The 27,115-nt window shown below is 41.9% G+C and overlaps 1 protein-coding gene across 4 annotated transcripts in view; it reads left to right on the plus strand.

Moving 5' to 3' along the window:
- GRIA1 (glutamate ionotropic receptor AMPA type subunit 1) overlaps window positions 1-12,769 on the plus strand; it is a 207,645-nt gene extending 194,876 nt beyond the window's left edge. For 2 of the 4 annotated variants that reach the window (XM_028718323.2, XM_028718322.2), the window contains exons 15-17: window positions 6,962-7,096; window positions 9,681-9,894; window positions 10,057-12,769. In XM_028718323.2, the coding sequence (XP_028574156.1) occupies window positions 6,962-7,096; window positions 9,681-9,872 (327 nt within the window). In that variant the 3' untranslated portion in view covers window positions 9,873-9,894; window positions 10,057-12,769. Of the gene's footprint in view, window positions 1-6,961; window positions 7,097-9,680; window positions 9,895-10,056 lie in introns of those variants that run through there. The other 2 variants (XM_028718324.2, XM_028718325.2) reach the window with 2 other exon arrangements.
- The last annotated feature ends 14,346 nt before the right edge of the window (window positions 12,770-27,115 follow it).

The raw sequence follows: 27,115 nt of genomic DNA on the forward strand, positions 1-27,115 counted from the left end.
GAAGGAAGGAAGGAAGGAAGGAAGGAAAGGGGGAGGGGGGGAAGAAAAGAAAAGCTAGCACTGGAAATTTTGTAGCTCAGAACCATGTGAATAGGAAACTCTGAAGAAAGGAAGGTTAAGAAGAATTAATACACAGCAAAATTAGATCAAAATAAAAATGGAGGTACACATCAAATGTTGAACGTTGTCTTCTCCTTAAAAATACATACATACATACATACATACATACATACATACATACATGGAAAGTTCTGAAGGCCGATAGCACTTATTGTGAACTGTTTACAGAATCCAGCCACTGACTAGAGTACCTACATGGCAGGAGTGCCAACTTGGCCCTGCGACTGTGGGAGCCTGGGGCTGTTAGTGCCATGCAGCGTGCATGGCCCTGGTACTGAAATTTGTGGGTGCCTTCACAGGGAATTTTGTGGGTGCTTGGGCACCCAGGCCCCAGGGAGTTGACACCTATGCTACATTGCCATCTAATGCTCTCCAAGTGGATCCTCAATGCAACTCACTATTTGCCAGGTGGGTCCAATGCATTCTAACGGCCTCACACATGTGGCTATGTAGCAGTTCAGAGAACTTGACACAGATACCGGCTTACCAGTGGAGTAAGGAATCTGCATGCATAAAACAGCTGCTGCATCTTCCCCAACCTTTACTGGATTCTGCTACCTGCAAGCAGAATAAACCCATCCACCCTTCATTTACGTAGGTCAGTACTGAATGCTGTTGCACATGGGTAAGCTGAGCAATACAAGAAGCTGTATGTGCACATCAGTGGGGAAACAGAAAATGTGAGCTGATTAATGTATAAGGTGCTTACCAGGAGAGTCACATGATGCAAATCATGGTGCTCATCCCCATTGATATTTACTTACTTACTTACTTACTTACTTACTTGCATACATATATGGGAATACATACCCACAGGCACAAACTGGAACTACAATACATGGCTTAACCACAGACACAATCACATTACAATTCATACACAATCTCTTCTTGCACTTAATTTTCTCTAATGAGGGCCTTGTAGACTGCCATCCCTTTCACAACTGTCATATTTTACATAAAAGTCCCAATTTCAAAAGATAACATGGATTTTTCAGGTGCTAAATCTTGTGTAGAATTAGGTATAGGAAGACCAAAAGGTGCAACTGTTGTGCAATATATATGTAGGCAAATGACAAATGTGTTTAGAAACTTTTTTTTTTTTTACATTTCAGCTTATATATGTTTTTTTAATGAGCTAAATTTTTAAACAAAAAACCTAGCTGACTTTTCCATTTTTAAAGAATCTAATCTGTTCAATCCATATATTCCCTTCTACCTAAAGAGACTGTGAGCCAAACCCATCTCACACTGGGCTATGGGGAGTTTGCATTGAGCAGAGCTTACCTCCACTTGCTTCTGATGTCTTATCCAGCTTTCTTCCACCCACCAATGGCAAAAGGACTCGAGCATCACTCCACTAGCCAAGACCTCCCACTTCCACCGCTCAAATGGGCAGGCAAAAGAGCTGCCAGTGATACCCCTAGCAGCAGAGCCCTGAGGGAGGCCCAGAAATTGGGTGTTCCAAGGACACTGCAATTCTGAGCTGACATGCACTGGATCATAAGCTACTCTCACAGCCAGTGCTGGTGAACATCAGGCCTGATTTGGGCCCAATGACTATATCAGCCTGAAACTAGTGCACATATAAGGTCCATTCTGCCTGCCCACACCTGCTACTGCCACCATGAGTGGCTGGAATGCAGGTGCAGTGGTGGCCTCAGCACTTCACAGACCCTCAGAAGTGGCAGTAGGAAGTTTGCGTTGTCTCAGTAAGACAACCACATTTTCTTCACTCAGTCCTAGCAACAAATTAATCATCCGGTCATTTTATTGCTTACATGTGTTATGAGAGCTTGCAGCTTTGGTGAGTTAGAGTGAAATGATCACTTACAATTTCTGGAGTTCAAAGGCTTTATTCATGCAGGAGCAGATTTATCTTGGTTGGAGAGAGAGAGAGAGAATAGCAGACATCTTGTCTCAACAAGTTGGGAGAAATGGCTCAGTTTTCAGGGGTGGGAGTTAACAGACAAAGATGCCACAAACAAGTTTACTAGACAAACAGTGTCCTCATGTGGTTTAAAGTAACATGTGCATTAACTAGAAGCTCAGAATAGAAGGAAATGCTTTTCTCCAACTTAAATTATATAAGCAAAACAGACTGTTAATAAATATATCTGTCACGTAGCTTGGTCTAATAATAACAGAGTGAGTGGCAAGATCTACATTTCTGTTCCCTTGATTTAAGTATAAGGGACTGCATCAAGGACCACAGACTCCAACCACAGACTCTTAATCAAGTCCAAAGATTAGGGATGAAGATGAACATGCAGAATTTTATATATTTTTTAATTGTCTTCAGTGAGGCCTACTCCCAAGTAAGCATGCAGCCGTAGTCCCATTAAAGTCCAGCTTAAGTTCCTAGTTTCAGTATTATTCATAAACTTTCCACAGTGTTGCCCCTCAGACGAAGCATTCCCTTTGCACAATAACCTGCCAGAACCTCAAGCATAAATTGGAAGTTAAAAACATGTAATTACAAACACAAGTCTTTGCCAGGTCATGTCCTTCTGAACACAACGCTGACTTCATAGCTATTGGGAAATGAGGGAAAATCTTCCCAGAATAGAGCTTTAAAAGGCTTTATGTCACAGTCAGTGGTTTGCCTTTCAAAGGACTGGGCTTCAGAAGTGCCAGAGGCCTAACAAATGAACTATACTAGCCCACAAGTTCTTACATGGCCATGAATGGATTTTCTCTGAGCTGAAGGTCCCTTACTTTGAGCTGTAAGACTCGTTTGTTTATTTTACAGGGTAAAGATTAATATTACCATAATGTTAAATATTACATAGTTCTCTGCATACCAGGAAGTTTCCTTAAATTAAATAAATAAATAAATAAAATCTAGTTTTCGTTGTTACTGCTTTCTAAATTTCTCAGTTTTCTTTTCTTTCACACCATTCATGAATACTAATAAGCACCTCACACTTCAGCAGCTAAGACTGCAATCCTAAACACACTTTATCTGAGAATAAGTCCTGTAAAATGGGGCATACTTCTGAGCAGACAAGTATAGTGTTGCACTGTCACATGTTTTACTTCCCTTATATATCTTGTGCAGTTGCATACACATGTTGTATAAGACTGAATTTCCAGAATCTGGAGTTCTGAGGAATATATTCCCACATTAGAAAAGAGAATTGGCTGTTCACGAAACAAAAGTTGCAAGGCACCTCTGTAAATTACAAATATGAAGTCCCTAAATGACCATGTCAAATGGCATTGCTCTTGAGGTGGATGCAGGATGCTTTATATTGGCCTGACATACTCATTTGTGCTCCAGAGACCAACATCAAACTCCTCTACCTCCTTCTAAGTGGTGCAAAGGTGCTTTCTGTCAATCCCCTTAAGGTGAGAAGGGAGTCAGGGAACTTGGTCCTTAAAGAGTTTTCTTTTCTTCCTGTCAGAGCAGAATAAAATGGCAAGAAACGGGATGAGGGATAAACTGCCACCAGTTAAAAAGAAGCAGACCGGGAAGGTGCCTTGTCACCATGGCAACGAGGCCAGGAACATTTCTGAAAGATGGGCTTTTTTGCTTGCTTTTCACCTGCCAATCTTCCTCTTCCCTCCTTCTCTTCCCTCAAATGTAACTCTCCCTCTGCAGGAGACACGCTGTGACATTTACACTCCCACTAATAAGCCGGCTGCATGATGGGCAAACTCCTTGGGAGAGCATCTGTCACAAAGCCCAAACAGCAAGGCTCTGCAGCTGAGGGAAAGAGTTTGATTCTCTCAGGCAGTTAGTGCAGGGATTGGTGCCTTTCCCTCCCCCCCCCCCCATTCTCTTCATGTTCTATTATTACTAGTGCTATTAAGTCAGGAGACTGTAAGAAAAAGCAGCAGGCAGGGTCTTTTGGAGCCAAGAAGCCAAGGCAAGCCATGGCAAGCTGGAATTGTTTTCTTGCCTTTGCGGTGTGTGGCAATGACCCTGGTGCCAACATCCAGCTGGGAAGGAACTATGTGATTGCAAGACAATAGTCACTCTCCAGAGAACCTCTTTGCAATTAGAAACGCCATCCTTCTAGCAAAGAAAACCTGAGAGCCAAGAAGTGGCAAGATGCCTGTGGAGCAGTTTCAAGCCTAAATCTACATTGTGACAACTGGATTTTTGACAAGTGCACACACTCCCTCTCTCTCCCTCTCTCCAGCCAAGCTTCATTCGGCCTCATAACCCATATTTTTCATGCCATTCCACACACCCTGGCCTGTCTCGACTGTGGTAGCAAGAAGGAAAATTAGGAAAACGGCTCTGAGTCCCAGTTGTGCAATGCAGCCTATAGACATTGAGCAGATGTATAAATGGCACTGCTGTTGATTGTACTTGTGTGGTAATTCAAGCTTGGGTGTATTTCCATTACAATTACATGCCCCCATTGGCAGCTCATTAAGAATCAAGGCACTGATGTGTGAATAAGCTTCTATCAGGAGATCTTTGGAAATCTGAAAGAAGGAAATTTGAACCCCAACTTGCACACAGAGCACACCCTGAACATACATCTCTCACTCGATATCCATTTCCCCTCTCATTTTGTGTGAGTGAGAGGAAGGGGGAGGGACAAACAAAAAGCATGAGCTAATATTTATGCTTCTAAATGTGAAAAGAACATGATCAGTTCTTCAAAGTGGAGACCGGCTGTCAAATATCCTCTTTCTGCAGATGGGCAACTAGTGTGATGGGGTTTTGAGCACCAGAATTGTGATAAAATAGATAATTCAAAAAAGGCTGGAATGTTTACAACTAGAAAATGCATGAAAGATGAATCTGGATTAATGGTTCATCGGCATGGGAAAGGCTAGAGAAGAGTTGAGTGTGCATTGAGCTCATTTCTGGAGCAGAGATTCTTATTTCCATCTCAGAATTTTAGGGTTCTGAAGGACTGAGTAAGCCAATATAATAAAGGAGCGCAGTCTACTAGCATTCACATTTCAGTGCATAAAGAAGAGAGGGGAGAACAAATACTCCATGCCAAAGGTATCTGCATGGTAAGCTCCATTGTCAGAAAGCAACACTATAATTTGAATTTATAGGTCATATAGCTTTGGGGTTATTATGAAGCTACAAAGAGGCTGTGTGAGGGAACTAGAAGTTTGACTGCCTATAGATGAATACATTATAACTGATTATACTAAAAACTCACACCAAAATCGAAAATGATAAATAAAACACGAATCTGACAAGGGTGTTGCATTTCCACCTTCCTTTTGAAAGAACCACGAAAAGTTGCATCATAAAGTTGCCAAGCTTTTATCCGTTGAGTCTCAGAAAGCACAGCATATGTTTCCAGTATCCCCTGCAAAAGAAGAATTGGCTGTCTCTAAAGATCACAGATTTGTGATTCAATCCATAGGCTTTAGCATTTGAAACATACACTTTGAACCCTTTGAACTAGCTGTGTTTTATTGAGAGAGAACTGAGTAGGTGAGCAAGTAAAAGTAAGGCAAGCATCCCAGCTGCTGAACTGGAAAAGAGGAGCAAGATTAAACATTTTAAATATATATATATTCCTACTTGTCAAGACCACTATCAGTTAATGAAAGCAGACAAACATTTTAGAATATGGCGGACATTTCGACACATATTTGCTACATTCTGAATCATTTGGTTTCAGCGCAGAGGATGTGTGTCGACTTTTATCAAACTTTATAATATTTGTCTGGTTTTATCTTAGATTTACATTTGCCGGCTGCATTAATGACATGAACCTGATATTTATGACAGCCATGACAAAGTCCCTTTTTTATTTGAAAGGTGTAATATGGTCTTGGAACCATATTGCTGAAAATTCAGGAACTGACTGAATTACACACATAAACAACACTGTTCTATGTTAAACTTCTATGACTCAATAATCCCTTGTAGAAATGTACCTCTGACTTGTACAGCCTATTCAAGCACTATTTACCTCAGGTAAATCCCAGCAACCATCTGATATCTGTGGTCTGCATATTGTTAACTAGGTGTGAAACTAGCTAACTAACTAAAACTCAGACTGAATCAGATGTATAGAATAGTCCTCCCATTAGACACCAGTGTTTGCTGTGCTGCTAATGCTAATACTGGTATTACAGATCAGCTTCTACCTTTGTAAAATAGGGAAGAATTATACCTATATATTTAACAGGGGCAGATTAATTACTGGGTGTTTTTAAAATAAGTTTGCAATCAACATCAAACACTAAAGATGATCAATAGGTGACTAATAGCCCTCCTTTATCAATAATTTTTTTTAATGCATCAACTGAACATAGGCACATAATAACTGCTTTTTTGAATAGAAATCAAATGCATGTCTACGGCGAGCACCTTTTCAGTGTCACTGCAACCTGGATATTGCACAAAGGGGGAGGGCCATGTCAGAGGAGAATAAAGCAAGTGATTTTGATTTGTTGCTCAGCGACAGAAGTTGCGGGGGAAACAATCAAAGAAGAAAAGGAATAGGCATTTCCAAGAGAGTGAGTTATTTTAGGAGAGGAAAAGATTGGAGACTAGCAAAATGTCAGCTCACAGTAGATAACATTTTTTATATCAATAATTGAAAGTCCCTAGGCATTTGAGGGCACATAAGTATTTAAGGATGATTCAATACATCTAGTCCACACCTTTCCCAAAGAGTTGCAAAGCCACTGAAGTGTTTAATCAACTTTGTGTGTTCAGTGGGGGAAGAATATTCAGATGCAAAGAAGGGAAGTTGTAATGTCTTCTGTGTGTTTTAAAACAAGTGGTGGCTTCCCAGGTTTATTGTCTCATATGTAGCACTTTGTGTCGTTGTTATGAAGAACAGTGTTGTGCTAACAGCATGTTTTCCCCTCCCACATCCCTTCTCCCTTTTCCTTTCTCTTGTAGGACAAAACAAGTGCTTTGAGTCTCAGCAACGTAGCCGGTGTTTTCTACATCCTCATCGGTGGGCTTGGACTAGCCATGCTGGTTGCCTTAATCGAGTTTTGTTACAAGTCCAGAAGTGAATCAAAACGGATGAAGGTGGCAACACATTCACAGGCCTTTCACACCTTCTTTCTGATACCAGCCAGACTCCTAATATTCCTTTAGGAATGGATCCAGACTAGGATGGCTATTAGGGTAGACCGTCAATATTTAAAGGCCAAGGAAATAAATTTTCCCTGGCCTATTTAGTGTTCAGCTGAATAAGACCTGAGTAAGAGCAAATTTGCAAATGGTTTGTAGCCAGAATTAATAGTTGTTGGACATGTGTAGAAGCCTATGATTCCACCATTCTTAACAAACACAAAACCTCACCTGGTTTGAAACAGAGTTTAAGAACTAAAACAGGCCAGGTAATCTGGCTCTCTGTCCCTGCTAAAATGGGATTGCTCTGGGCTAATTTAATCATATCTCGCCATGGCTATTCGATTGGTATTGGAAAGTCATTCTGGGGGAAAAGGGGAGAGAGAGAATCCTTTGCTGCATCCCCAGCCACCTGAGTGTGTAAGGTCCATTTGATTCCTTTTGTTGCACCGCTGGGGAAATATCTAAGAGACAAGTTGCACAGGAAAGATCCACAAGTTTCAGGTGCACAATCCTTACTCAGGTGTGAAATTTACTATGTAACCTTGAACAACTTGCCTTACAGAGCCATTATGAGGCAATTGTTCATCTAAATGACACAGGATACCATAACATTTGGGATTTCTCTAAGCAGCCTTGCATTGCTTATGACAGAGAAAATATTCTCAGGCATCACAAAAGCAGGTCTTCAGGGCAGGTTCATGCTTAATGAGGTCTCTTCTTGTGAAGCCTCCTGATGGTGTCATATTTAACCCATGCAAAGATTTCAGCTCTAAAATTAGCTCTCTGTCCTGTGTGGAAAAGTCACTGTGTCCCAATCCAATGAACCACCGTTGAGTTTCTTTGCAGAAGCAGGGATATTTGATGATTGTCCATTCAGCTTTGTAATTCTGAATCAGTACTTTAAGTGCAGAATTGTTTACATTTGTAAGGAATTCCAAAGCCTTAGAGTGACATAGCCTTTGCCCGCCATCTTGGTCCCATGATCTGTGAACTCAAGACATACCCAAAGTAATGGTTGTGCATTTGTTGTCTTTGTTGTTCATTTTTTGTAAAGAAATTACACTTCTACAGAGCATGAATACATAAAGAAATATCAATGCTCTCCTTCCAGCACTCCTCTGCCTTCTTCCACTCAGTTTCTCAACCCATTAACCACAAAATAAGAAAAGAAAGAAGGGAAAGCTTGTGCAAACCAACTCTTCAGGTGGAATCTGAACAGCAAATAACAGTCAGCTGACAACTATTTTAATTTGTACGCAACTGTAGAAACGAATGCCAGATGGCACCAGGCTTTTCCTTTTATTAAAAGTAACTCTGTCCTTATTAACCAGGTATAACATGAATATATCTCACAGTTAATACACAAATGAGGAAACGGGTTTTAAGGTGCAAAGATTTTAGAGAGGCAATATACCTGTAACACCACAGCCACCTTGTGATATAGGTTGGGCTGAGATATATTATTGCTTGCCCAGTGACTTTCAAGCTGATGGGTATTAAAACCTGGTTTCTGATATCCATGCCTAACTGTCTATCAATTGCACTACACTTCAAGTTTAGCCTATACTGCTGGGGAATCTGTGGCACTCTAAAAGGATGTTGGACTACAACTCCCATTATCTCTGACTCTTGGCCAGGCTGGCTGGGGCTGATGGGAGTCCAACAACATGTGGAGGGCCAGAGATTCCCAAGTCCTGCTCTGTTGTATATAAAAAACCCCTTCAAATTCAGTTTTTATTGTGTTGGGAGAGACAACTATGTGGAAAAGCTTATTCATTGCACTCTTGTGATCTTTCACTCTTATCCTTATGACAATAAGCAATTCTGACCAGTAAAGGACTTGTGTGTCCTGAGAGAACAAAGAAAGTTTTAAGACTTTCTTCTACATCATGCTTACCTCTACATCATGGTCAACGCTTATCACAATATTTACAAATTGGGTTCATGTTGCTAACCTTGCCAGCCACCCAAATGTCCTTCCAAAGTCAACTTCCTTGTTGCACTTCTTTCAGTTTGGGAGCTGGAAGCGGGTGACATGCTGAAAACTAGTAGGGAAGAGTGAGGCTTTGCAAGGGAAAAAATGGGAGAAGGGAGAAATGATTAAGCATCCGCTGGTCTTGTCCAGTCCACCAAATATCCATATTAGTGTTATGAAGAACACAATTTCCCCTAACCTTGCCTTAAGTATATTTCAGCTATGGGATAACTGAACTGTTTCCATTGAACCACCTAAGATGTTTAAAAAAAAAAAAAAAAAACCGCAGTGGCAAACTTTCTACCCTAAGATACATTCTTCACATGTGGGTGTTTTGAGCAAGAGGGAAAATAAACTCCGATAGAATAAATATTAATGACTTTTAAAAAATGTGTTTGCTCTGAATATGTATGCCTGAATAACTTGTTCATTTCTAAGCAGAATTGACAGGGAAGGGATCCAAGAGTACTAGGCTAGACTGAAAAAATAAAATGTTGTCTATTACAATTGCCCTGCCATTGCTAAGGACAGGGGGAGACCCCCCTTGTCTCTCTTAAAAAGGGTTTTTGTTTGATCCCACAGCAATCAATCAATGAAGCCATACGAACATCAACCCTTCCCAGAGCATCTGCGGCAGGAACCAGCAGTGGAGAAAACGGACGGGTGGTGAGCCACGATTTCCCCCAAACTATGCAGGAGATTCCATGCATGGGTCACAGCTCTGGGACACCCCTGGGAGCGACGGGATTATAATTACCCTTGATGGATATTCTGGGTGAGAGCAGGGTCTCCCTAACCCCAGCCTCTCCAGTGCTAAAAACCAAACCGTTCAAGAAGAGGGACAATGCACTGGATCTTTTAGAGGAAACCAGATTCATTTTCCTTTGTTTTTGTTTGTTTGTTCGTGTGTGTGTGTGTGTATGTGTTTATTTTGCAGTAAATCCACAGGCAGAAAGCATGACCTGTACTGCAATAAGGAGAGGGCAACTGGACTGAACAAAATTTGGAGACATCCCTGAATACACGGTTACAGGAACACTGAGGAAGACAGCGCCATTTTGTTTTTAACTTGGTTGTTAATAAGTTCTTAGTGTGTGCAATATATATATTTTTCTTACTAATTCCCGTGATGTCAGGGTGATCTCAGCCCTGCCCTGCTCAAAAGTTTAAAATCAGGTTTAGTTTGGGATGCAAACCATACATGTCTGCGCTACTAACAGTGAAAGGGGGTGGGTGGGAACAATTCCTCTGAGACAACAGGACTCTACTGTGTTTTAAAGTTGTTGCAACAAAGCTAACTAGGCCGTTGACAGAGAATTCCACTATTGAATGAAGGATTTCTGAGGCAGTTGAAGCGGAAGCCTAACATGCAGAAAGGAGTAGGAAGACTTCTGAATGGGATGCCAGTGGTTGTATCTGGATTTGGGAGAGCCTAGTTAAACAGAGGTTAATGTGACCTGTATTCCTGAGCTTGAAAGTGGCTATCTGAGTTTAAATGTTGTGAGTGTGGGAAATATCAGTCCCCAAAATGGGAATTTGACAGGCTACCACAAGGACAGGTCAGCAGCCGCCTATAACCATGGCTGTTTCCTCTAGAAAATGCAAAATATCAATATATCTATAGATCACATATCATCCCTCACTGCCTCACTGCCTTTTCAAGAGCCATTTCCTCATTCCCACACTACTGTAAGGTTTCCTTTCCGTGGTGATCTTTGAGTAGAAAACCATTCACCACCAGTTAATGATAGACATCAGGGCTGTTTTGTATACATCTGGTTTATTAGTCTTTGTAAGCCAGATCTGATGGACATTCCATGGAATAAGTGGGCTACATGATATTTATGATGACCAAAAAGTAATAATTTTAAAAGTTTCCACAGCAAGATGCCAATATTCACCTAGATCCAGCCTTCCATAATAATTGCTTACAACTGGCCACAGTTAAAAAGCAAAATCGGTTTCAAGAATCAAATCTTGGCCAGCAGTATCATTTGCAGAAAAGCCAAAAGACATGGTTTCCATCTCATCCATCATCGTGAAGGGAAGTGGAACACACAGAACTGACCAGCTGGTACCCTACTTGCTACTGATATAAAACCCAATCTCGCAATGAAACACTGAAATCCAGAGAGCTGTCCAAAGCACAAGACAACAGACTTGCTAGCAGTATTTCTCCCAGTCATGTGCTCCTTGACATCTACATTGAAACAAAAGCTTCATTTGTGTGTGCGTGTGCGTATGTGTGTGATATCACCACCGTGAACAGTGAAATACTCGAACAGAGTGGAAAACGTTGCCCTGAAGAAAAACCATTCAAGGGAAGTATCTCCTACTCCATCGTAGGTCTGGAAGAGGCCCAACCCTTCCTTGGCGATTTCCTGTCCTCACAAATGCATCTGCCCATGACTGGATGTTAATTCCAGACTTTACAAGGGGCTAAATCTTCCTCCAAGTGCCAGTGCAAACCCATCAGTATAACAGCAACTTGTTATATCTAATATCTGAGACCTGTGTGTAACATAAAAGTGTAAAATAGGAGACTGTAACATAGAATGGAAGCAGAAGGATGCGATAAGAGGCTACGGACTGAAATGGCTTTGTTGTGGGGACCATCATGACGTCGCTTTAAAAAATGTGTGTGTGTGACTGGCAAGTGGCTCTAAACAAATAAGCTACCATACATGACTTTCTGTGCTTATGAAGCTTCAAAAACTATTAAAGACTGGCTTCTAGGAACTGATTGTACCATTCAGCACTATGTTGTTCCATCAATTTCTTCCACTCATCTTAAGACGACATCTTCATAAGACTGGCAGCACAGAACCTGCAGATCCCCTTCAGAGGGCACAGCATGCCTAGTGCCTGTTTTGTTTTCTCTCCGTGCTGCTGGAAGCCTTTTTGTCTTCATCTTCCATCCAGCTGTTTGTCATGGCTCAGATCTCAGCCTCCGATAATAACTCTTCAGGGTCTTGTTCTCCGTGTGCAATTCTTAATTCTTATTTTTAATTTTATGTCTGCTTTGGTTACATTTTGAGTTTAGTTCTGTGTGTGTCTTTATGGTGTGCACGGCTCACAAAACTAAGCCTGTTTTTGATGAAGAGATCTTTTGGATGTCCAAGAAGAGACCCAATCTTTCTTTCAAACACAAGAGTTTTCCAGAGCTCCCACAACTGTCTTACACCGTAAAATACAATGGGAGCAGAGTGCAAGGATTTTCTTCTGTATGGAATAAAAAATATAGCCCATAAAACTTTGAAAGAGATATAGAGAGAGGGAGAGAGAGAAACCTCAGTTGCCTTTGTGGCAAAGGAATCAAAGAGACCTATCTGACAATTGAGCCAGCCAGTTAGATGGGTTTATGGGAAGAAGCCTTCTATGATAGGACAAACGCCTGTATCACTAGGACATGAGACTCATCTTTGAAATGTTTTTGATCAGTGGAAGGGTGGGAGCAGAAAAAGAAGAGTGAGGGGAAAAAGAAGAGGGGAAATGTTAACTTGTAATATGTATTTTTACTACACTTTTCTTAAATATAGAATAATGTGGTGGGGAGGGGGGAACCCTTAAAAGACATTGACATTTTTCTCAACAAGAAACCATATTTAACAGTTTTGGCTTTCATTAAATTTTGCTCTTTGGTACCTGGATTTTTTATTTAAGAGTTATGTTTGTTTTCATTCATCATCTTTGGACCACTACAAATGTTTTGCAGATTGATGTTAAAAATTAAGAAATATTGCCATATATAATATGGATGCTTTCTCCATTTTTCTTCCCTGGCCGTATTCCTTTGTACTAAGACCAGATGAGTGGAAGAAAAAAAAGCCCTGTTATCACCTCTGCCAATACAGTAGCCATCTATGTATGGTAAAAGTAAATCCCTCTAAATCTTACCAGAAATGACACAGAGTTAACTGATTTCCCACATGTTTGTTTAGCTTTTGGAAAATTGTTTCAGACTCCAAGCATTGGCTTTAGGTGATGCTACCAGGATCTTTAGACCATCCAAGGTCCTGGTCTATATTCATTTCAAACTGAGCTCAAATCCAAGACACTGGGATCTGGCCTGAAATGGACTGGCAGAACATCCAAAATACATTTTAAGAGTCCAAGTTTTGCAGAATTTGCTGGCTTATCTATAATCATGCCAAGCAAACCTCAGTCTGAGCCAGAGTCCACCTGTGATAGCTCTAGCAAGACACAATTCTCTCAGCTGGGAATTGGATGGCATTGGGAGCTGGATGCAATCCCAACTTCCCAGCCATGTCTAAAGTTTACCAGAGCTCAGCTGCCCTACCAGCTTAGACAGGGAAGTGGGAAATGGGAAATGCCAGAGAAGCAGAATGTTTTTTGTCAGCCAGATTCTCTGACATATTACCTGTTATACTCTAAGGTGAATCCACCAAATATTTATGAAAATGTTCAGGATATATGAACCTTGATTATTTGATCTTATTTTTCACTTTAGTGTGCCACACTACAAATGGCCTGGTACAATCTGGTACTTGAAATGTAGAAAACTAGATTGATTCTCGACTGTCCTGTGTACAATACTGTGTTTTGGAAGTTGGCAAGTTTCTTCTAGACTCAAACCATTTTCACTGAATGCATGGTTAGTGTAATGACACTTTAAAAAACGGTTCAGAAAGGGGAAAGTGTGCTCATGGTACAGGTTGCCGAAATTAGCAAAGCAATTCCTGTTCAACTTATGCAGTTCCACCCAGGTTCCAATTTCATATCAAATTCCTGCCCAGGAATTCACTTGAATGTGGCATATTATACACTATTGAATTGCACATGTTCATGGTTGAGCCATGATTACCAGCTTCATATGATCTTATTAAATGTGTGGTTGATCTACAAAGTAATTATATCATGCATAAATGGGGCTTTGAATGCCACTACCTGATCTAATTGAAAATATTCCTACATTCTTAATCTGCATCAGGGCCATCATTTACTCTAGGACCACAACCCTAATCACATTTACAAGTGATCTGGTTCCATTGAAATCAAATGGAGCTTACTTAATTCCATGAATACGTAAAATCTCCAACTTTTAATGAAAGTGAATCAGGGTTCAAAAGTCATCCAAAACCATAAGACTTCAAGCATGGCTTTTCCCCAGACAGAGGAAGTGTGTGTTAGAGCCAAGTATCTTTGGAGGGATGGAAATAGCATCCATGGCTGTTTGATTTTGATGGCTGTCTGACTACTTACAGAATAAATCATTTCTGTTTCCAGAGGGGGAAATTATTCTGGATTTACAGAAGGTAATTGCTATTGGTGTTATGCAACTGATGATATTAAAACCTTTCAATTGTATAATGACTAGAAAGCCTTATGATACATACAATTCCCTTATAACTGCTGTTTTAGGGAAACATCTTCCACGAAGTATGGCTATTTTGAACCATTTCTGATCTTGACAAGGATTAATAACCATTGGGCATGCAGGAGAGATGACAGAACTATGGCCAAACCATCACCATCTGTCCTAAGTTGACATATTCACAATCATATGCTTCACTTGTGGATTCTCTTGACGTCGCTTATGTGCTCGTTTGCATTTCCTGGCATCCTACCATGGAAATAACTATGATGACTTGATTGGCGCCAATTAGCTGTAGTGACAAGCAGCCCAAAGTGCTAGCCCTGTAAACGGTTCATATAAATATGGCTGTTCTTTTCACCAAGGCTGTGTATACAACTGTGTATCCCTGAGGTCCAGTCTTTGGGGTGGCCAAGGGCACATTTGGAAACTTGAGAGCCAATGGCAATGTTTATTATTACAGAAAACAGCCAGCAGATACTTGAGCGCATACCATGGTCTCTGTCACAAAATGGCTGTCACAAAATGGCTTCCAAAATGGGAATGGTCAGTCACAGGATCCACAGACACACCACAGGGGGGGGGGGCTCAGACCTAGCAGTAGCAGCACATCACTAGATGGGGCAGGGCAGGACAACCAGGTTGATTCCAGTGGCATGTCTATGCAACCCTCAGCAGGCCACCACACTTACCCACTCCTACCCCATAGATGTGGATGCCAGGGAACATCATCACAGGTACAAGTTCACCCACGGACACAACATTGGTGATGCCAACTGGATCCCACTACCCTATATCAACTAAAAGAAGAATTGTGACATTCTATACCCACCCCTCTTTAATAGGATGCTCTGTTGCTTCTGATGCAACATGGAATGGGCTGCACTTTCAATAAGACAGCTACAAAGTAATAAATGGTACCTACCAGAAGTATAGTCAGAAAAGCTGCTCATGGTCCAGATTAAATAAAAGTGGTGCTACAACAGCTTGCAAACATGCTTATATATAGGGCAGTCTCGTGATCTGATCCTAATCATTCCATAACTTATGTAAATGCTCAGAAGGTTGTTAGGAGTCCTCTGCCCTCAACATCCCCACTTGTGTGACCGGCCTGTTTCACCCTTCACTTTCTGCACTGGTAGGAAGGAGGCCCCTAAGCACGTTCAGCTTAAAATGACTTTAAAAGCCTCGCCACAATTGTTTGGAGGCTTCTCTGCAAGTTTTGCTGAACACATTTTCAAACCTTTTGGCTCAGTGCAAGAAGGTCAGGACAGAGCCAGTGGAGACAGGGACATTAGAGGCATGGTTAGCACAGACAATACTACTGGGGTAGTAGTCAACTAAGTTTTACTCACTGAAATGACTGAATATGAACTTAGAGGTATTGATTTCAATATATCTAGTATGTGTAAAACTTAGTTGACTAGCACTCTTTATATTGTCACATGTTTGGCTTAACACCTGAGTAGAGTTCTTACTTCCTGCTTAAGTGACATTTCTACACACATTCTCTGTGTTTTGACCTAGAACTCCTTCCATAGCTAGCTTTCCACAGTGTTGTGGCTTTGTAGATTATGTTTTATATGAAGAGGCAATCATGACTGATTTCAAAAAGTTCTTTGTGCAGCCACAGTTCTTGCCTCATGTGTTCTTTCTACAATTTGTAACTGGCACTCAGTTTTGTATCTAGGTTGAGAAAGGCAGCTCAGACGTTGACTTTTGTTAATGCATTCAAGTAGAACTGGTGTTGGGAACCTTTGCCCCTCCAGATGCTACTGAACTACATCTCCCACCATCCCTAGCCATTTGTCATGCAAGCTGGGGGTTATGGGAGTTGTAGTTCAGCAACATCTGGAGGGCCAAAGATTTCCCACACCAAATGAAGATAAAGAAAAAAGTCAGAATCCAGAGAAATTTACTTACTTTCCTATTTGTTAAAGTATACCATCTGTGCCCCTTCCTTCAAAAATACCTTTCCATAGGGCAGGTTTAGGAAACAGAATTCAGAGTCAACTTTAAACTGTCAACACAGGATCAGTTTTTAATCCTCAATCCCATTATTTGTTGGCAAAACCTTCAAAATAAGATTGTCATATATAATTGTCAATTTGACTATGGCTTGTGAAAAGGCTATGCCTTCTCCCGAGACATACATCGAAACTCTCTGACCATGACTATCTTCTCCTTCTGAAATCGGTGTCCTTCAATTTCAGGTTGGGCCATTTCCCAGTTCCTTAGTCTGCATAAGGCCGCTCAGATACAGGCAGCTGTTTGCCCAGAAGGGGTTCTGTGTGCACATGCCTAGGGCAAACTTTGCCAGTGGATGAACACGGACATTTTCAAAACTTCTACCCCATTTTTCCAGATGGTTAACTGCAGGGAGGGCTGGATAGCAATGCCAGAGATGGGAATACATAACAGATTCAAAATTGGGTTAGCAGATTTTCAGGGACCAATTTATGCATGCAGGTGCCAAATTGAAGGAAAATGTCCTCAATAACATGAGCAGCAACTGGGAGGGAAGAGTTGAGAACCATATGAGAAGCAAAGCGGAGAGCCGTAATACCTTATATTTTTGCTGGAAGAATGCCACCTTTAATGAGATCACAGTTCCTCAGGATTCTTGGTTACCTGCTCTGCATTCTGTTCTGGGTGTGGAGTGTGGGGATATCAAATCCCATGGCTGTCAGCAGTAATTGTATACTCATAATACCTATACTTCTATATCCCAGACCATTCTCCCACCATCCAGTCTTATACCTACAATTGCCTGTCTGATATATCTACCAAGACTATATCATTGCTATCCCAAGATCAGCGCATTCAAGGGTGAACTGCTCATCTCCTCCTTCAAGCCCTGTTGGCTGTTGAGGACCTTTCAAAGCTGGTAGGACAGAGGGCAGGGCAGGTAATAGTAGGATCCTAAATAAGTGTACATTGGATTGCAGTCTTAGGGTTCCCTATTTGCTCTAGAGCCAGCGTGGTGTGAGAGCCAGTGTGGTGTAGTGGTTAAGAGCAGTGGACTTGTAATCTGGTGAACCGGGTTCGCGTCCCCACTCCTCCACATGCAGCTGCTGGGTGACCTTGGGCTAGTCACACTTCTCTGAAGTCTCTCAGCCCCACTCACCTCACAGAGTGTTTGTTGTGGGGGAGGAAGGGAAAAGGAGATTGTTAGCCGCTTTGAGACTCCTTAAGGGGAGTGAAAGGCGAGCTATCAAGTCCAAACTCCTCCTCCTCCTCCTCCTCCTCCTCCTCCGCCTCCTCCTCCTCCTCCTCCTCTTCTACATACTACTACTACTGGTTGTGTTCTTTTGTCTTTAACAACAGCCTGACATGCAGATATTGAACAAGTGAAGATTTTTCCTTGCATGGGAAAGCTTCCAATCTGAGCTTTTGCATATGCCCTCAGAAGTAAGCCCTGAGATGATCAAGGAGATTTACTCCTATGTGCATAGGTACTCTGCCCCTTCAGCTGTAACAAAGACTTTCACTCTCTGAAATAATTCTTCCCATCTTCCCTTGAAGACTGATGCCTTTAATTCCTTTTGAGAATCCTTACATGATGTCAGCTCTCTTTCTTCCTTCTTTTCCCTCTTCAAAATGCACATTTTCTCTCCATCATTTGTATAACACCCATATCCAAAGACAACTTTTAGCACGTATGAGTATATTTGCTTGCATTCTTCCCTTTTTAATTTATGTTAACACTTGTGTCTTCCTTTTGTTGTCTCTCCTCCACTGTCAAAATTTAGATTTAGGGCAGGGTCCTGTCTTTCCCCCTTATTTTACTTTGTAAAGTGCTTCTAAATATTAATAACATATCCTTCCACAGCTTCACCAAAAACACAAGTCTATGAAGTCATGCCAAATATTATTTGGTCTGCAGAAAGCCAGTTGAATTACCCAGCTTATTCACCAGGCAACTGAGCCTGATGGGGTCTCATGTGTGGGTGGCTAATCTTGTTTATTAAGGAGACCTTGGACAATGCACAGTAGCTAGAGGGCTTGATTAAGCTGATTCTTAAAACATGTACTAATAAAGGAAGCTGCTTCTTCTTCCTCCTCCTCCTCCTCTTCACATTAAATGACTCCTTTCCTAACCATTCCCCCCACCCACAGCCACAATTTTTCTACCTCTACAAAGGGCCCAGCAGGACACTTTTTCTTTCATTTATCAACATACAGCAAGAGATTAACTTTGAAAATCAAATAAAGATCACTATTAGTTTAGTCCTTTTTTTCTATAGCAAGGTGTCCACCAGGTCACTGATGCTGACCTCAGGAATGAGAAACTGGTGGTTTCTGACAGAACACCATGGGCAGATTCAACTAACCCAATCTGCTAGTGGAAACCAGCACAAGGGGTCGTACTAGTACAATGGGGCTTTCTTCCCTCCCACTGTGCCTCTCTCAAATCCGCTATGGAGAGTTGGAAGAACACAAGGGAATGAGAGAAGAGAGATATCCATCTGGGAAGCAGAAATGCTTGCCCTGATGGAACAATCACCTTAGGGCAACGCTGAATTCCACCCATTGTGCCCTAATGAGATTGGGAGAGAAAACTTCAAAAATTCATTCCTCTATAGTTTTAAGTAAAATACAAGATAAATATGCATAAACGAAGAGCATGAGAAACCAAATCTAGTCTTAAGAGTTCCTGGAGGAGAAATTCAAGTCCTGGACATTTTCTTGGAAAACCAGGGAAGCAATAGTCAAAACAAAAAAAAATTCCTTGCAGTAGCACCTTAAAGACCAACTAAGTTAGTTCTTGGTATGAGCTTTCGTGTGCATGCACACTTCTTCAGATACACAGGGAAGCAATACTTTAAGTACACCTAAGAGATAAACATGTCTTTGCACCTCCACATTTATAATGTGCAAAGCTGTTGTTTTTTCCAGGTACAAAAGCATCATGAGGATGATTTTCTTAAATGATATTTATTAAATTTTCCATCCATGAGGGTGATGATTAATGGAATCAGAACAGCCATGGAGGTGAAATTTAACTCCTTCCTCTCTTGCTGCAGCCAGAAGTTAAGCCCTCTTCCCAAGCTAGTAATTGGCCTGTGAGGAAATCCTCCATTGCCAACGAACAGGGATTGCCCCACAAAGCAGCTAACAGCTTCAGAGATGGATACCTCTCAGGACTGCATCAGGGGAGGGAAGAGTGAAATTATCCTTCCCTGCCTGCTGTGATTCCAATATTTATCAGTTCTCAGCTGAGCAGATGCTATTTGCATTTTTCAAGAGCTGCATGTTAGATCCTGTCACGTTTATTTAATATCATGTGTAGTTTGGCCCAAAATATGTAGGAGGAGGAAACATCTCCAAAACACATGGGTAATCAGGTTTTCAGACTTACCTAAAATCACAGAAAGAGAGTGCTTGTAGTCTCACGAAACTGCCTCAAGTTCTAGACAACTTCATTGCTGATAAACCTTGTCTATACTGATATGATGTTGATTCCCCTGCCTCTCAGCTACTGGGTAACTCTAGTTATATTGACTTCCTTTCCTCTGAGGCATTCTAGTAAATGGGTTTTTGTCACACATTTGTGTAGCACTCTATAACCTGTCGGTGAAAGGCAGTTAGGAATTATTTCAAATGAAATAGATATAGTTCTTCAGAAATACAAAGTTGCATAGCACAATCGTCTACACGATCACTTGGGAGTAAGTTTTATCAATGTCAGTGGGATGTATTCTCAGGTATTCATGCATCAGATGTAATGATCTCTGGCAGGCAATCAAGCCCCGATAAGAAGTAATGACTCTCTGGCAGTTTAATGTACGTTTATTTTATAAAAAGACACATCCAGAGCCCGGCATATTGCCTGCTCACATTACGTTTGTTGGTCAGTCTGAAATTTCGCCCCTCCCACAGCAGGAAGGATGCAAGACTCCCGCCTTTTCCCTCTTGCCCTTCTGTTGCCTTCTGATTTTATCCAAACGCCTGGATCACGGACTGAGAGGCTGACCTCCCCTCTCCTCCCCACTCTCACTCGACACAGACTCAGACCTCTCCTTATCTGCTGATTGCCTAGCAATGCTTTGGCTGCCTTCCAACTCTTCCTCTCCTTGAGAGCTAATAGTCTTCTCTGGAAAGGGGGGTCGAACTGCCCTTTCTCAATTCTGACAGCCAGTTCTCATCTGCAGAGTTGGACTCTTATTCATTTAGTTCAATCTCTGAGTCTAACTCATCCCCTGTGCTGGGGGTGGGCGTTCCTGACATCAGATCCACTTACTGAAGAGTACGCCCTTTTGCAGTAGTGGCTGTTATTGTGGGGCAGAGCCATTATTCTGGCACACTGGCATTGTTGCACCTTACCTGGACATGCCTGGGAAAAGATGGTGGCGAGGTCAAGCTGTGCAAAGCCTAGCCAGGGCTCCAATGGACCACCCCATCACTGCTGCCTGCCCCACCCGGGTAATCTGCAGCAGCTCCTGTGTCAGAAGTGCAGATCTATGCCATCACAGTGGCTGCTTTTGCCCCAGTGAGCTTAGTGGGTCTTTCTTCTGAGTAGACAGCCATAGAATTACATTGTTACTTTTCCTGTGGAAATTTCAGCTCCTTTACTAGTGCTCAGATTGCCTAGTGTCCCATTCTGGTTTAGTGTTGTCCTCCATAATTCATGTTGATAATCTTCCACTCATGACACCATTTTAAAATTCCCATGTGGCAAGCACATGACTCCTGCCGAAATGCCAATACAAAGCTGTTGTTGGCAATATATTCACTTTTTTTTAAAATGGTTCCCCCACTCCCACTTCAGTGAAGACAAGCCTGGAAAGTTTGTCCTGGGATCTGGGAATATGGCTTCCCAAATTAGAGGCAACTGGCATTTTTAATAGATTTTCACCAAGGTTCATAAGATTGGAATGCAGATCCACAATAACTGAGGGTACTTTACTGTATGCTCAAAATCCCAGAAAATCTTATTTCCAAAGAAGGGAAACAAAGTAATATTTTCAGGCCTTTCATCCCTGGTTTTAAAACCAATTGGCTGCAATACAGTAAAGAGTTACGATAGGCAAACATAAACCCAGCGAAATCAATGGACTTAGTCACTTAAATCTGTATTGGATTATAGCAATTACAGTTTCATTGCAACAAAGGTGCCAGAAGCCCAGTTATGTGTAAGTATTTATTTAGAAGTAAATCTAATTGGTTTCAGTGGAACACATAGGATCAGGCCAAAGGCCTATTTAATTCAGTCTCCTGTGTTCACAGTGGCCAACCAGATGTCTGTGAGAAGCCCGCCAGCAGGACCTTCTGAACCGAATGAAAATGTGTGGTTGCATTTTTCCGTACTTTATTTTAAAATCTATTAAAATTAGCAGTGGGATGGAGGATCCAGACTGTGATATGTGGGGGTGCTTCACCTTTTCTTCACACAGCCAGGAATATTGCTACTGCACCGTGAAACAGCTCTTTGCTCTTAGAGGAAAAATTATATAAACTAGCACAGAGAATTTAGTGCCGATGGGAGGTGCAGGAGGTGATTTTTGTCATAGCCATGTCAAGGGAAGAAAAAGGCAAACTTTACTTTATCACATGCTGGGTCCTGACAAAAAGTGTTTGTGTGTGTGCGACCACATCTAAGTTTTGCCTTAAGCTCTTGAAATTGAAGGCAGTTGCTGCTCAATAGCACTAAGGAGAAAATCTGCCATATACAAAAAAGAGATCCTCTGTCAAAAATGGGGAACCTGTGGTCCTCCAGATTTTCTTACACATCAGCTCTCTTCAGCCACAGCCAGCCTGGGCAAAGGTCAGGAATGATGGTAATGGTAGTCTAACAGAATCTAGACAGATTGAGGTGGATAGCCGTGTTGATCTGTCATAGTCATAATAAATAACAAGATGAAAAAATCTTTTTTAATAATTCCAGTGGCACCTTAAAGACCAACTAAATATAAGCTTCCAAGGTATGAGCTTTCATGTGTAATACACACTTCGTCAGATCTAGACAGAATCTAGACAGCCACATGTCCCTTATACCCAGTCTCCAGAGCGCCTGACCACAAACCATGGAAACCATAGTTCCTGAGCTGTTGTTTTTGTTTTCCACTACCACCTTAGGAAGCAGGAAAGTCCTTCCAGATTTATTCATTCACTGAAGACACCAAGGATTGTGTTCTCTCTCCACCCCGTCCTGGTGCTGTTTTAAAAGATGCTATTTCTGTGAGCAACAGCTCCACAGATTGCAGTTGGCAAACTACTTTGTCATGAAGCCAAGGCTTCTTTCAAACATGGCAAATCCGATCTAAGTCAGACATTCCTCCTCTCCTGTGGAACACAGAACTGCATTGGCCAGCTGATAGTGGGAAGCTGGCGAGACGCAGCTTCAGAGGGCAGCAAATCTGCACCTCTTTTGTGGCATAAGAATGAACCTGGGGCCAGCAACTGAACACTTTCCAGGCAAGCCCCGCTTGCTCCAATTAGCCTCACCAGGCAGTGGGAAAGTTTCAATACAATGCGGATTCAGTACAAAATGGAGCTTCTGTGCATTTATAAATGGTATAAGGAAGATATTGTCAACAATGAAGGTTGCTTTATCAGTATTAAGCATAAGTGGAAACCCACAAATATTCATAGAGGGGGCAAGAACAAGAGAGAAGCTGACCTTCATTTTCACCCCTACCCCTTTTTGCCTCCATCACGCACCCACACCTGCCAATCAGGTCTTCAACTAGCTTCATCACTGCTTGCTTGTTTAGATGTTAATGGTATGTATCTTTTCACCACAGACTTTGTGGATCTATAAACCCTAGGGTTTTTGAAGTATGTGTATATGATCTGTATGTTATCATTAGCTAATTTGCAACAACTCTGGGGGTCATTTTGGATTCCCATTTTGCAGTTGGAGTACTGAGTCTAATATATGATTTTATTTATTTACATTATCTGTGCTCCGAATTTCTAACCAATATTCAAGGAGACCATAGGCCACTCATAGTTTCACAGCTGAACTATGACCACATGGGATAATGCATGTTGACAGGGGTGGAGGGGATTAGCTTTTTCAGAGATGCCATATAATAAGGAAGAGTTTGTGATCATGTTCCTCAATCTTCTTTAAACATATTTTTAAAAAAACCAAGGACATCATTTCATAAGAGCCTGGGTGGCAGTCAAATCCCCCACCCTGTGTTTTTCAGCATAGGGATGTCATAAGCATTCAAATAAGTATGCTGATAAAAGTACTTTCTTATAAGAGTCTGATGCATCAGGCCAAAGGCCCATTTGTCCAGCACTGTTCTCACAGTGACCAACCAGATGCTCATGGAAAGTCCAGAAGCAGAACCTTGGCAGGGAGCAAGATACCTTCAATTCTCAACAGTTGATATTCAAAAGTTGATATTCTGAATAATATTGGCTAGCAGCAATTGGTAGCCCCATCCTCCAATATCTAATCCTATTTTAAAACCATCCAAGTTGGCAACCATCAATAAATCATGCAAATGTCCCTTCTCAAATGCCTGCAAGCAGGGTGGAGGCAAGTAGCCTCCTCCTCACAAACTCCATTTTGCCTTGATGCAATCAGTCTCCTCCTCCTCCTTTCCAGCCATGACTCTGAAATGTATCTTATGGCAATGAGAAGTAGGTGACAGAAGCCATTCCACATACCTCAATGGAGCATCTATTCCCACTAGTAGTCCCAGCCCCAGGAGGTAGAAGAGACTCTCTAGCAACATCTTGAAGGCACCATGTTGGTTTCTCCCCACATATAGTTCATGGGTCTCACAAATTGCTGTGACACATAAAACCGAGGTCTTGACTGCCATTCCCTAAGCAATGCATGAATTCATAACACTGTGCTCTTTCAGCCACTTTAAAATAGGGTTAATCCCCACTGTGGGAGTTATTTGTAAGACTTAATAAGCTAATATTTGCCCAGCATTCTCCATGGGATAATTATATACAAGATGCACATCCCTTTTATTAGCAAGTCTTTGATGGCTCAGTCTAACTGTCAGGGCACCTTTTCGTTCCCGAGGATCAATATGGGATAAAGCAACAGTCACAGAGTATGTTCATTACTCTGCAGGGATGGTTTAACATGCTCCCCAGATCCCTTTGCCAGTAATTCCTTCTTCATTCAGGCTGGCATCAGAATTAATGGCTTGTCGTGTTCTATAAGTCCCGACTTCTTAGATGAAAGGTACACGGTGTTGTTCGCATACAGCAGCATGATAAATCAATGCATTCCTGACGGAAGGATTTCTGGAGATGACTCAGCTTGATCTTGGAAAGCCTCAAAGCCACTTTTCCTGCAGGCTGATGGGTTGATTAGTCAACGACATTGCAAAACGTCTCTTTTCTTCACAGCCAAGGGCTCTCAGACAGCAGAAATTAACAGAGCTTTCCAGATTCACAAAGCAGATGCAACTTTCTCTTTGTTATGCTGACAAACACACGAAGTGATATCTTTTGAGGAGAACTTCAGCTTGTTTTGCTTAGCTAACTTTCAGTCTTGTAAAACTTCTTCCAGGTATGACTGCACATGAGGTTGCCTGGTGGTGCGTGGCTTAGAAAGCCGGGGGGGAGGGGGAGACACACAGAGTGTCATCTCCCTGCTGGGCTCTTGTGAGATCTTGCAGGATAAGAGGGAGGAGGCACCAAGGCCTTTAAAAGGTTTCACCATGCAGGCTAAGGACCATTTTCCCCCTTGAGCTTCTCATGCACTTATCCTTGGTTTAGAGATGCCTGGGTTGCTGGTAGCTGACAGGGCCAGAAATAATAATAATAATAGTACCCCACCCATCTGCTATGATGCTTTTGCCTCCTAACCTCAATTCGCCCTTGGCTGAGTGGGTTCCCCACCACCACCTTTCCTTCATTGAATTATGGTTTACTGATGGGAGGTGTTTGGTAGTATTTTGTTACAACACTGGGTGGAAATGGCGTTGGGCATAGTAATCAGCATAGTAAAAGTGGGGCCCATATGGGATCTGAGGGGAGAATTAGCTACAGCATGCCTTGAGCTTGGGTTAGGTCCCATGCCTGGCTGAAACCTCTCACCCTGGTCACCTAGTGTGACTCTGGATACTTGGCTTGCACCACAACAGGGTTCAGCACTGGGTTATGCCCATGAAGTAGGTTTGGGTGTTTCCCAACCCCCAATGGAGTGCCATTCTGTCAGCAAGGGCTTAGTGGAATGAGGAACTGGTCCTTACCCTGCGGTCATGCCAACCCCACTTACCTGCTGATGGTCAATAAAGGTTTGGCCTGATTTTCAACCAACACCTTGTGTCCTGTCTCATTTCTTTCACTGCTATTGTGGGCCAGTGAATATTTTCCGCCTGGGCATTTAGTCTACCTTTATCTAATTCAGCACCAAGAATATTATGAAACACTGAAGCAAGGAAAGTAAAATGTTGGTCTTGGACAACCTATTATATTGGGGGGGGGGCAAACACTTGTCCAGTGGCAAAAAGCATTCTTTCCCACATAAACTTGCCTTTCTGGAGGGAAGGATCCGTAATAAAAACCAGCATCACCAAACATGAAGGTTTTCATGTTTATTGGGTGCATCGATCCAAAAGTATTTAACATAGAATGTAACCCATTTTACATAAACTTGGTAGGGTTGACAGGGGCAGGGGCAGGTAAAATTTCTTTTAGGCACAGACCCAATCTATGTAACCACACTTGGGCATCTCTGAATTTTGTTGTAAAAAAAACCAAACAAACCTAGAAACATAATCTCAAATCAGAAGAACTTTTTTCAGTAAAACAATCTCACCAGAAATTATTTTTTTGGAATTTATGGTACAGTGGGCAATCTTTTTCCATTAATACTAGCTTATTATTATTACACTTTTATATATATATATATCACAATTCATCTCAAAGGGCCAAAATATGAATGAAATCCCTCCAGTTAAATCAGTGTGAAGCCTCTCATCGACATGCATGGAAGTAAATTTTGCCCGGCAAAAACAGATGCTCCTTGCAGTAGCCATATCCATGACCATCATTTCTAAATGGTTGTGTTTGTCCTTTAACTGGTAGTCCAATGGAAGCGTAAGTGCTGCACAGTGACTAAGTTTTTGCAAATGAGATAAGTTTGCTCTGTGGGGAACAGACACCTTTTATGGTCCAGAAACAGGAGGGGACAGCATAGTGGGGTCTCCCACTCGAGCATCACTGGGGTGGGGCAGGGCAAAGCAGGAGTGAGGTCAGGACTCTGCAGCCACATCAGCACTAGCACTGATTCCCCCAATGCACCCATGTTCCTTTGCCCTTGCTCCTGCTCTCCCCACACTGCTCTGTTAAGTGGCAGTGGTGTCAGGAGGGCAGCTCTCCAGAGCCACCCCAGCCCACCAACTGCTACAGTCTGGAGAATTAGCCAACCTCAAAAGTGCTTTCCCCTTCAGGCCAAAGCAACATAGCTTTTCGTATTTCCTACAGTTTACATAATAATAGATTGGGCATCAACACTGCATCATTAATAATGATTAATTGCCCATTCATCATATGCAATGAAGTGTTCAAGCATGCATAATTCCTGAATAGTTTAGGCTGCAAACAGGGAATTGTCAAGATGGAAGCTTAATGGCACAAATGGCTCTTATGCAACGTGCCCTACTGACATTTCCAGATAGCCTGTAAATTTTGCATGAGAAGTTTTGCACCAATTATTTTTAAAAGTCACTGC

The sequence above is a fragment of the Podarcis muralis genome, chromosome 2 (genome assembly GCF_964188315.1).
Source record: "Podarcis muralis chromosome 2, rPodMur119.hap1.1, whole genome shotgun sequence".
Classification (NCBI taxonomy): Eukaryota; Metazoa; Chordata; class Lepidosauria; order Squamata; family Lacertidae; genus Podarcis; species Podarcis muralis.